The 12,501-nt window shown below is 35.5% G+C and overlaps 1 protein-coding gene across 16 annotated transcripts in view; it reads right to left on the reverse strand.

Annotated features, from left to right (window-relative positions):
• PPFIA2 (PTPRF interacting protein alpha 2) overlaps window positions 1–12,501 on the reverse strand; it is a 494,134-nt gene that overhangs the window by 20,750 nt on the left and 460,883 nt on the right. For all 16 annotated transcript variants that reach the window (XM_047740329.1, XM_047740328.1, XM_047740334.1 and 13 more), the window contains 3 exons: window positions 10,072–10,272; window positions 1,762–1,824; window positions 237–266 (listed from right to left, as the gene is read on the reverse strand). In XM_047740329.1, the coding sequence (XP_047596285.1) occupies window positions 237–266; window positions 1,762–1,824; window positions 10,072–10,272 (294 nt within the window). The remainder of the gene's footprint in view (window positions 1–236; window positions 267–1,761; window positions 1,825–10,071; window positions 10,273–12,501) is intronic.

Raw genomic sequence — 12,501 nt, forward strand, 5'->3', positions numbered from 1 at the left:
AAAGAAAATTTCCCTTTCAAAGAGGCCAGATAGGAAATGATATTCATTTTCTTTGCAAATTATGGAGAATTAAAAAGACATATATAGTATTAAACATAGCATATTCAAATATACACATAAGCCTAACTAACCTAAGCTAAGTGAAGATTTATAATATTATGCCATACTACAGTTTCTTACTTTATATCCTCATAGCATACTAAATGATATTGTTTTAGAGCATATGAATTTCCTACCTGGGCCCAGCTTCCTTCCTCAGATTCTTTCTGTGTTAGCAGCAGGGAATGATTAATAAAGCAGATAAATATAAATTAATCTCAAATGAAGACAATAAAAATTATTCTAGCGGGAGCAAAATTGTTTGTTATTGAAAATGTTATGACTTAACTAGATAAATACTGATCCTTATTCAAACCCACAGTAATCAATTTAGCAGTTCAATAGCAACCACATAGTTTCTAGTTAATTCCAATTAAACATACACACATATGACATATGGACTTTTCATGATACACTTGATCTGGTCATCCCAAACCTTTTTTTATTCTTAAAAGTATGTTATTTTCCAAATGTTAATGTAAAAAAAAAGCTACAATAAAAATTCCTGATTGTATACATACAAGTATACAACACATGTAAATGTATACATACACACATATACACACACACACATAATGAAATAAAAATCTAACAAAGTAAATTAATGAAGTACAAAAAGTAACTGTTGCCCTCTAACAAAGCTTTGTAGTAATCAAATAGATTTCAGCAATAGTCAACAACAAACAAAAGTAAACAAGAGTAAAGTCCAACAAACTGAACTAGAAATATAGTTAGAAAATGACACTGACATTTTTATCCTTCATAAACTAGATAATCAATTTTTCACATATAGATACAACCAAAAGGACATTAAATTAAAAGCAGCTGCTAAGAATAAAATGTATGACATACTCAGCTTTGTTACTTTAAATGAAAAACGACTATATGTAATATTATATTTTTAAAAGCTGACAATTCTAATCAAAGTCACTAAAAATTTCATTAAGCCTGTGGTTCGAGTATCAAATGAATAGAATTTTTTGGAGGGGTGGAGTTTTAAGTTCTGTATTGGTAAAGTACAAGAAATTAAATGATTATATTAAAAATGAGACTTCGGGGCACCTGGGTAGATCAGTCGGTTAAGCATCTGACTCTTGATTTTAGCTCAGGTCACTATTGTGTGATTGTGTGAGATTGAGGCCCACACTGGGTGGTCAGCGGGGAGTCTGCTTGGGATTCTCTCTCCCTCTCCTCTTCTCTCTCCCTCTACCCCTCCCCTCTTTCCCTCTCTCAAATAAATAAATAAATCTTTTTAAAAAAAGAAAAAGGAAAAAAAAGGAGTGTTCAATCTGGACTTTTCTATTACATGTTTAATTGGGTTTGAGAACATGCATTGCCTGTGAATATGCCCAATACTAAGAGATATCGGTTACTAAAAATTCCCACTGTTGCAAAATGGATAAATAAGCATTATAAAATCCTTGATTATCGCCTGCATATTACTAACTCTTCCGATATTAACCACATTATGACCATCTAGTCCTGCTTCATTTACAACATCCAAGTGCAGTAAAATGAAACCTTAATGAAAAATGTTAGTTTTCATGCATTTCATTATGTAAACATACCCGTTACTCTCATCTGTCATACACACAATAGCTCTCTCATCCCAATAACAGCCAAAGGACTTTTCTTCATGTTTAACAAAGCCATAAGACTAACCGTTTTTGCTGGAGCGGCCAGATTTTCCATTTCTTCATGGGTCACCCAAACGTTGCCTGAAGGCTAGGGAGGAGGCCCGGTGGGGGAGCAGTGGGGTCCACGGCAGGGAAGCAGTGGTAAAGAAGAAAGGCAGCAGAACTGTAAGTTACCAGCCCCATGGCAACAGGACTGTGCTCCTGCTTCTACAACATGCACAGGAGAGACAGCATTGCTGGTCTGCTCACAGCTTCCTTTTTCTTCTACTTAAAAAGATTAAATAGAAAGAGGGATGCTGTGAAGCTCCTGTGGGATAGATTTAAAATGATGCTCCTGTGATTATTAATCAGGAAAAAGGCCACACCAAGATTTGCATTTCAAAGGTAGGTAGCTAATGGATCCATTTTTTTTTTTTTTGTAATCATAAAGAACTGATTAAATTTGATCTGTAGAGGAATGTATTTACTTTTCTTCAGAAAACAAAGGCACAGGTACTTTGTTGTGCAATTACCAGTATGTCATTCACAAAGTTTTGATTCTTCCTTGTCCTTGAAAAGAGAAAATTGGTGGTCAGTACAAAGCGAAAGAGAGCACTATCATCACCTGTCTGGAAACTAGTATCAGCTTTTCCCAAATGATTTCTTCCTTCTATAATTCCTTAAGTATGTTGTTTTCCTATATTCTTGGAGAGGAAAAGGAAGTGAAATGCTATTTTTAATTTAAAGACTATTTTCTTCAACCTTACTAAATGCTGTCAGAAATTACAAAACCTAGGATTCCCAATTTCTCAGCAGTGCCCTATACCATTATAGAGAAGAACATGATGTAAAAGGAAATTTTCCTTTTTGCAGGCACTATTCTTTATAAAGTCTCATTTGCTTTCTAAATAAAATAACCCATGATATTTGCTCTATACTGAATAATGCACAATTTCTAAACCAAAGTCCAGTTAGTAACATACAGATGTGACATATTGTTGATGGGAATGGTTACTGGGAATCACTTCTCATTAAATTTCACCGTTTCACCGGGAATCCTTATGAACATTGCAAGGTCGTCCAAGTACGTCCATCCTATAGTTACAATGGAATTTATATCCTATGAATTGCTTACTACTTATTTTGGAAGGGGTCTAGAATCGGAAGTAGCAAAATTGATGCCCAACATAAGCCTTCAGTGTAACTCTCTCTGGCCTCTTCTACCAACAAATAATACTGTTTGAATTTTCCTCCTATTATAAATTATGTAATTTAGTATAATTTGAAAAATAACATATAAACTAAATTGATGAGTATAATTCAATGTAAGATAAATCTCATTTATAAGAGAATTATATATCTATATGAGTAATGCATAATATATAATAAGAACTTATATATCTCTAGTTCAGTAACAAAGGGAAGTTATGCCCCAAATTGGACACAGAGCATACTTAAGAAAAATCCCAGAGGACAGCCAACATATTTGTAAAATTTATATGTGCAAAATTCTCATTTTCCTACCATTTTGAAATTTAGGGTATATCTGAATTTTTCCCCTATAAGATAAAACTATGTGCCCTAGAAACTATTTTGAATACTGGAGTCACCTATGTTATTAAGAGACCCTCCCCTCTACACCCAACTTTTGGAAATGGTGCTCAATATAAACAGACAGAGGCATATGGATGAGTGAATCATTAAATTACAGAATAAATTGCTTTTATTAACTTTGTAAAGAGGGTATTATACTAAAAAGAACTTAACACTCATGTGTCACATACCCTTTACACCCAGTGACCACAGTGGTCCACCCGAACGGCTGTACTGTTTGTTCAAAGTGAGCTGCTGTGATGATTACCTGAAATTCACTTTAGCCAGTCTCATTTTATGATTTCTGTAGCTTCTATGTTAACTGTGAATCCAAATAATTAAGATCTCCCTCCTTCTAGAGTAAACTTGACGGTACTATCTCATACTGGAATTTGTACATGTATAATCCCCTCCAGAGTTTATCTTAAAGTCTATAGTGGTTGGTCTATTATCAAATTCTGGAACAGGCAAGATGCTGGAAGCCAGGGTTTTATCTGTAGCTTTACATGCAAAATAACATATACCGAGGGCAATTTTCTAAAGTATGGCTGGCAAACTTTCCCAAGTTGTGTGTTGTTCTCTTTTGATCTGTGGTTTTACCTGTGAGGAGCACTGTCTGTTCCAGAATCTTGTAAAGTAACTCATAAAATAGCTTTGGCACAACCCAATAGTTTAGACATTGTCAAGGTTTCAACAAGTTGATTTTATAAGCAAGCCCATGCACTGTAAGTCAATTATTCAGATTTCTTTCTCCTCACCACCTGCTAAAGGTTTGGAACTTTCACCTGGGTAAGTCATAAAGAGCTCAAGCATTTCAGTGAAGAGTGTATCTTAAAGAATCGGTAGAGGGCCTTCATTGCTATGCAAATGCAAGGTCCGCAACCGACAGTGCTCGCCTCCCTCAATTTTGTATTTGACCTGCCTTGATTGCCTCACCTTAGTCCCATCAGAGAAGAATATGTAGATAGTATTATCAAATGAGAACTAGGAGGAAAATTCCTAAAGGATGTTTGGATTAAAGCACTTACCTAATTAAGTCATTCAGGAGAGAGTTACAGCATAAAAATAAATATTAAAATTAGTTTAACATATAACTCATAAAAATTAATTATGGGAAAATAATCACTTCTCTTGCTGGCAGAAATAGAAAATAAGTAAAGCAGCAAGATCTCAGGATAATCCTAAACCTTATCTACCTGGAAGTCACTTCTGTTACTTCCTAGATCATTTTGCAGTAGTATTCTACTTGGTAATTGAGTTGCAAAGTAAATAAACTTGACATTTACTTTTCACATTCGAATGGCCCAGATCCACATTTCTCCCCATCTGATTTTATGTTTCTCAATATAAGAAAAGAAATATTTCCATTATATGAAGACTAGCATTTGCACAACTGCACCTCACTTTATTATGAGTTTACTAATAATGAAAAGGGGAATGAAAGCAGACTGGAAGAACGCCGTAAAAAAGAAAACAGGTCGATGCAGGAAGCAAGAGGGTGTACTAAATCATAGCATATACTCTGGGGCAAACCACAAGGCGGTGTGACCTTAGGCAAGTCGCTTAACCTCTCTGTACAGCAGTTTTTTTCCATCTATACAAGAGATAAAAAAAAAAAAGTACCTATCTCATAATGTTGTTGTTGTGGGGTTTAAATGAGTTATAACACGTAAAGCACTTTGAACAGCACCTGACACTTAGGTGTCCACTGATGTTGGATATCATCACAATTTCATTAGAAATTTACTACTATTTCTTTAGAAATTTTCTATAATTTCTTTAGAAATTTTATTAAGCAACCTCCACTCCAGTAAATCTTCGTTTCATAAACGCTCTTTGTTTCCCATGTATATTGTGCTGACTGATGTCTATTTTATGCCTTACATTTCTGCTGGAATTTGCTGAATTCTGTGTTCCCAAACCTATTTTTTTCTACTGCACTGTTTTTTTAATTAGGCAGTTTAAATAAATATAACATAAAGTAATAATAAAAGTTTCATTCATATTAACTCTGAGTTGAATTATTTGGAAAGACAGATACTGGCAAATCTTATAGCATGTTATCAGTGAGATACAACTTCATCAAAGTCCGGGGAAAAGATTGTAAATGTCCAGGAGGATCCTGCACTCAAATAGCTTGTTCAGTATCTTGAAATTATCACTTTAAAAGGAAATTCATACTAGAAAAATTGAAGATGTTTTATGGATGAAGTTCTAAGAGATAATGTAGAACTTCAGGCACTGGAATTGTACGCAAAGAAAAGTCCTAAGTGTTTCATCTAAATTGGCAAGTGCCTGAACATTTACATATTTTTATTGAAGATAAAATTTTTAAAGCATGTACTTATTATCTGTGACATCCCTCTTTAACCAAATATTTCAATGAACTGGTATTTCTATCCCGATTCCATTAGGTAAGAGACTTTCCACAACAGCAGCAGCTCAGAAAGATCAAACAGAAAGCTGGAAAATTAGGGCTGACCCAAGAAAGTAATAAATGTAAATATTAGATTTTCTTTTGGGTGGTCTGGCCCATTTCATGCAGACAGGAAAGGAGGCAGAATCAGATAGAAGTTCCATTCAGTTAAAAAAAAAAAGTCAGTGTAAATGACTTTGTCTTTTTCTCTTGAAAATATGAGGAAATAAGCAAGATACACCTGACTGAGGAACCCGAACTCAAACCTGAGCACAAAGAAACACATGTATGGTCTGAAATAATTACACTGTTGTGGGAGAAACGATAACATCCCCAAATTGGGCTCTGCGTCCAGCATGGAGCCTGTTTAAGATTTTCTTTCTCCCCCTCCTTCTACCCCTAACCCCCTCTAAAAAGAAAAATAAAATAAATAAATAAAATAAAATGTGGATCCTAATATATAATCTTAGGTGATGACTTTAAGATGTTTTTGTCTTGGGGCGCCTGGGTGGCTCAGTGGGTTAAGCCGCTGCCTTCGGCTCAGGTCATGATCTCAGGGTCCTGGGATCGAGTCCCACATCGGGCTCTCTGCTCAGCAAGAAGCCTGCTTCCCTCTCTCTCTCTCTCTGCCTGCCTCTCCGTCTACTTGTGATCTCTCTCTGTCAAATAAATAAATAAAATCTTTAAAAGATGTTTTTGTCTTCACTTTATGTAGTGGATTCATTACTAGAAATTTATAAGCAAAGCAAATCATATTTAAAATGTATTAGATATGAGTAAATATTTCCATCTTGGAGTAAAAGGAAGAAAAAGTATTCAGTAGTTCATTTTTAAGTAGGCTCCATGCCCAACGTGGGGCTTGAACTCGTGACCTCGAGATCAAGAGGCACACGCTCTAACAACTGAGCCAGGCAGGCTTCAGTAGTTCATTTTTAAAACAAATAGATACAACTTATTTTTTATGTAACTTGTATCAATAGTTGGTAAAGGGTATATATCCTCTCTGAATAAAGAATTTTTACACATTAGTAAAAAGAGGGATATTCCTGTATCCTTTAGAAAAATGGAAAAAATTACCAATAGGTAATTCATTTAAATACTAAATCAATATGCATATGAAAAAGTGTTAACTTATATATAAAAGAACTTTTGACCTAAACAAATCTTACAAATAAAAGATATAGTTTGTGTGTAAAAATATAAATAAATAAATAAAAAATAAAAATATAAATTTAAGCAAGGTAACAATATTAACAAAATGATGAGGAAAGGTTACACAATACAGTCTGGTCATTAAGATTCATAGTAATAAGCCTATAAATGCCCTATACATAAATGTTGTATGGAAACAGTTTATGCAACAGTATAACTATGTGTGTATCCACTATGGTATTGTGAATACAATGAAAATTGTTAAATAAGCAAAATGTCCGATATTAGGGATTTGGTTAAATACATTATGGTATTTCCATGAAGGAATTATGCAGCAAGTAAACATGATACCATAACTGTATATTAACATATGAGGAAAATGTTCATGCTATACTAAGTTTAAAAAATATATAAATAATAAATGTTGCAAAATAATTTATCTTTATAAAAAGATAAAGGAAGCAGACTGAAAAGGTGTCTTATCCAAAAGTTAATATTAAACAAAATTAATAATTTTTAAAAATTAATAATAGATTAACTTTGAACTGTTAATTCTTTTTTCAGATTACCTTTGAACTGTTAATTCCTTTTTTATTGATTGATTTATTTCTTTTTCTTCTTTTATTAATTATTTTTATTAACATATACTGTATTATTTGCCCCAGGGGTACAGGTCTGTGAATCGTCAGGCTTACACACTTCACAGCACTCACCATATCACGAACCCTTCCCAATGTCCATAACCCAACCACCCTCTCCACCACCACCCCCAGCAACCCTCGGTCTGTTTTGTGAGATTAAGAGTGTCTTATGGTTTGTCTCCCTCCCGATCCCATCTTGTTTCTGTTAATTCTTTTTTGAAGCCTTATTCAACCAGAAATGGTTTCCCCTTCTTTGGAACTTCACAACTCTTTGCTTCTGCCTAACATTAAGAAATTAAACTATCTCATCTCCTAGTGTTGAGCAAATCTTACTTTCCTTACATAGTTGTCATCTCTGAAGTCAAGGCCATACAGATTTCATAGCCTCTGTAATGGCTGATAGAGTGACTTGTACAATCACCATTCTTAAGATGAATGTTTACTGATTATTCTCTACAATTTGCCTGGCAGTGAATTAAGGCCTGGGAACCATGGAAAACTGATAATATTCTTGGTTGGATAGAGTGGAGGATAAATTAAGAAATTTTTAATTAATTTTTATAAGTATATGGACTGGTAATGAGGAAGGGAAGTAAACCAGACTTTTGGTGCACAGTGAAAGCTTTTTCAAGGGAAAACATTCAAGAATCATTCAATGAAGGATGAGTTGGGGAAGGATGGCGATCCTGGAGTGGGAAGAATGTTCCAGGCAGAGAGAAGAGCAATTGCCAAAGCTTACAATCACCCACGAGCATGAAAGTTTAGCAAGCTGAAAATAGTTCTGTGTCACTAGAATCCTGACCTGGAGAGTTAATAAAGCCTTTCAGGTGAACTGAGGTGGATCACTAGACCGTGAAGAGTCTTTTAAGTTCTCTTCACATTTGACTGTTCTTTAAACTGAATATGCTCTTAATTTTAATAGTTTGTGAATTAAATTTTTAAGTTCACATAGACATTTTTAGAAAAATAGTGCTTAATTATTCTATTTTCCATTAAGAAATGGATTTGCATGCTACATAAAAATCATAAAATATATTCTACTTTTCCTCTCGAAACTGGGACTTCCAATGCTTCGATTTTGCATTTTCAATAACTGTGTATGCATTTGCTCTTAGGAAAAGAGTGTTGATACAAGCCAACTGTGATGCTTTTCGCTCACTTGGAAACTACATTCTATCAGATCTGAATTTGGTTTACAACATCTATTTTAATGGCCTATTCAGCTTTTATGTCAAACATATTCTGTATTATTGTTAGTTTAAGTAAATGTCAGCTATAGTATGCAACATTATAGACATTTAAAAATAATGTTATACATAAGATTTGTTAAATTATATCTTTTTTATACATCTTACTTAGAAAGAAGTTAAAATGGAATTACACAAGAAAGATAAAACCTTTTTAAATTTGACCTGGTATTTCTGGCATTAGAATCTGGTATACTGGGAAGGAATGTAAAGATAGATACAAATAACATGAAGCCAATTCTTTCAGACTGTTGAAGGTCACAGAGAAAAAGCTATACTCAAGTTTAGTTTTATGTTTGAAAACTGCAATAAAGTAATACCACTTTTCTATCTTTTATGCACATCTCAAATTTACCTCATTCTTCCATAGTTTGTTGTTCTGCAATAAGACATGGGGCCAGAGAAATTCAGTTAACATCAGAAACCATATGCTTTACCAGCAAAAGGTATTATATAATTCAGCAATGGACTAAAGAAAGAATGAATATTATTTGGAGTTGTTCTGAGTACATGAATTTGTCATCTGGCATGCATTTTCTTTTAGACATTTTGTTCTTTTCTAGCGCTAGGGTAGGGACAAGATTATGAGAAGAATAGGGATTTATACAGGAGAAACAAAGAGAATTTGAAGGAAGGTCTTCCACTTGGTATTTATAAAATACCAAATATCTGCATAGTTGCATAATTATGAAAACTGTGTAAGAAGTGAGTTCGGGGGCGCCTGGGTGGCTCAGTGGGTTAAAGCCTCTGCCTTCAGCTCAGGTCATGATCCCAGGGTCCTGGGATCGAGCCCCACATCGGGCTCTCTGTTCAGCAGGGAGCCTGCTTCCTCCTCTCTCTGACTGTCTCTCTGCCTGCTTGTAATCTCTGTCTGTCAAATAAATAAATAAAATCTTTAAAAAAAAAAAAAAGAAGTGAGTTCGGCATTGCATCTTCAGAAAGCACTAATGCCAACATCTCATCTGTTTCTTTTTGTTTGTTTGTTTGTTTTTAGTTTTGTTTTAAAGGGAACATCTTAAAAAAGAGTAAACTTGGGATCCTGTTGCCTGGGAGAAAAACCTAGACTTCAGTTAGAAACTAGCTCAAACATCTATCTTGGTTGCAGCCTTCAAGTCTGATCAGAATCACAGCTCCTCACTTGAAAACCTATTAAAAGTAGCAGCAAGGTTAATGAAGAGCAAGCTAACTCTCTCCAGAATAATTCATGCTGACATTGAAATGTGTGCTGCCACAGTTTGGCTCTGTGGACTTACAATGGCTGCTTTTTGTCCAGCGTTGGGAGGGAGAGGGGGCAGAAACTGACTCACAGTTCGGGATGTTGGAGGAGCTGAAGGACTTGTTAGGGAAACCATCTCTTGGATTGCTAGTCGCAGCTTTAAGCGATGCAGGGGATTGCTGATTCCGATTTCTCTCTGGATCTCAGTGTCTGATAAAGCAGACATGATGGCACCACTTTTCACGTTGGCTCTGCAGGCCGCTACGTACCAAGCAGGCATTCCCAACCAGAGCTGTTGGATAGGGAAATAAATACACACACACAGATTATACTAACAGTTAATAGTATCTCTTATGTGCTAGGCACTATTCTAAGTACCTTACACATATGAACCCTTTTACTGCCCAAACCCCAAAAGATAGATGCTATTATTATTTTCCCCAGATGACATAGAGGCATAAAGGCATTAAGCAATTTATTACAAAATATCAGCTAGGCAGGGATGGAAATAAAGATTTGAAATTGAAACTCTACGGTGTGCAATCTAACAACTAATTTATATTATTACGTTGAACATAATAGCTGCACATCACCAAATCCATCCCTGCCCCCTTGAATTTAAGGACAAGAACAGCCACAAGCTGCATTTGGTAAAGGCTCTATCGACTTTGTTTAATGCATGAATTCAATTTATCAATCTCCTTTGGAATTCTGAGGGCAAAGGAGTTCTGTCGCAGAAAGAGACAGCTTTACCACTTCCAGTCATGTGATTTTGATGCAAGCGTGTATTGTAGTTAAGCCCCATTTCTCACATACCTACCTAGAGCATGCGATAGTTGTGTGAATTTAAGTTGATGTTCTGCATGAACAAAGTTTTGGAGGATAAAATGATGTGCTAAAGGAGGAGACTAAAGTTATAAGCATCTGGAAAACTTTAGACAAAGAAAGTAAGAAAATGAATAATGCATTAGAAATTAGGGATTCCAATTTTTCAACTTTGCTATGATGCTCTTGAAAGACAATGGAATCGGTACACAGTGTCTGCACGCATCTTAAGTGCTGAATGAACACCAACTCACATGGGTTGTGGTGTAGCATTTGAATTACACACATTTGAAAAAGGAATACTCTCTCCAATTTCCCTTCCTCCCATCATGAGCTGTGAATAAGAAGCAGGGCACATGCAAGTGAGCAGTTTAAATCTTGGTCTTTAAACATCCAAAACAGTGATTTTTTTTTTTTTGCACTATTTTATTTGTTGATATGAACAGTCTTAGCAAACAGAGAGAAAACATGAGTGAGAATAGTGAGAGTAAGAGAAAGAAGAAAAGCTATAAATCAGAAAAAGTCAATGCCTAAATCTCTGGACCAGAAGGCTAGGCTCTAATTGCTTCAGTGGCACTGGTGAACTTCTCTAAACCTTGGCCTTATGTTCTTCATTTGTAAAACAGAGATTCAGCTCTATTACTTCTCGCTGTGGTAAGGCAGCTTCTGAAATAAGTCCCAGGGAGTTCCTCCTGATATTTCTGCTTTTGTGTAATCCTCTGCCTTTGAGTTTGGACTGAAATCAGTATCTTATTTCTAATGAAGAGGCTACTGTGAAAGTGATGGGATGCCACTTTCCAGATTAGATTACAAAAAGAGGGTAGCTTCATTCTTGCCTCATTCTCTCCCTCCCTCCTCTCAGCGCTCTCTAGCTCTGGAAGAATTCAGCTGCCATGTTGTGCGCAGCCCTGTGGAGATACCCACAGGGTGGCAGGGAGATGATGTTTCTGACCAGTCACTGGCAAGGAACTGAATTACAACTGTGAAAACCAGAGTCAACTTGGAAGTGGATTTTCTCCACATCAAGCCTTGAGGTGCCTGCCAATCTGGCTGACCCCTTGGTTGCAGCCTCGTGAGAGGCTTGATTAAAAACCCAAGCTAAGTTATGTCTAGATTCCTGATCCACAGAAGCCATGAAGAAAATAAATGTTACATTTGGGGATATTTTGTTACATGGTAATAAATAACTAACCTAGATATCCTATTTAAAAAAATTCTGTCGTATGAGGACACTACTTGTCTCTATAGGGGAGACAAACAAACCAAAAGCCAAATCTTTGAGTCAGTATGGCCTGGACTGTGACTTAAGATAAAAGACAAGACAGAGGGGAACCTAAATATAGCACATGACTGAAAAGGTCATACTATCTTCTAACAGGCGAGGTACAAGGTTTTGACCTCACCTTGACAGACACCATTAGATATGATGGAAGATGGGAGGTGACTTCTTAGTTTATAGACTCAAGTTGTTCAAAATAAGTAAACATCTAAATATGCCTTCACTGAACCCTAATGATTTTTCACCCCTCCCCTTTTTAAAGATATTTAGATTTCTATACTGAATAACATTACCCAAAGGATTGCCCATCCATTGTTTTCAGTATCATCCCTAATTAGACTTTCAAAAAGTTTCTGGTGTGGATAAATGGTGTGTGAAGCATCAGACTTAAGTTTGCACATCATTCCTGCCAGGCTG

The sequence above is a fragment of the Lutra lutra genome, chromosome 8 (assembly GCF_902655055.1).
Source record: "Lutra lutra chromosome 8, mLutLut1.2, whole genome shotgun sequence".
NCBI lineage: Eukaryota > Metazoa > Chordata > Mammalia > Carnivora > Mustelidae > Lutra > Lutra lutra.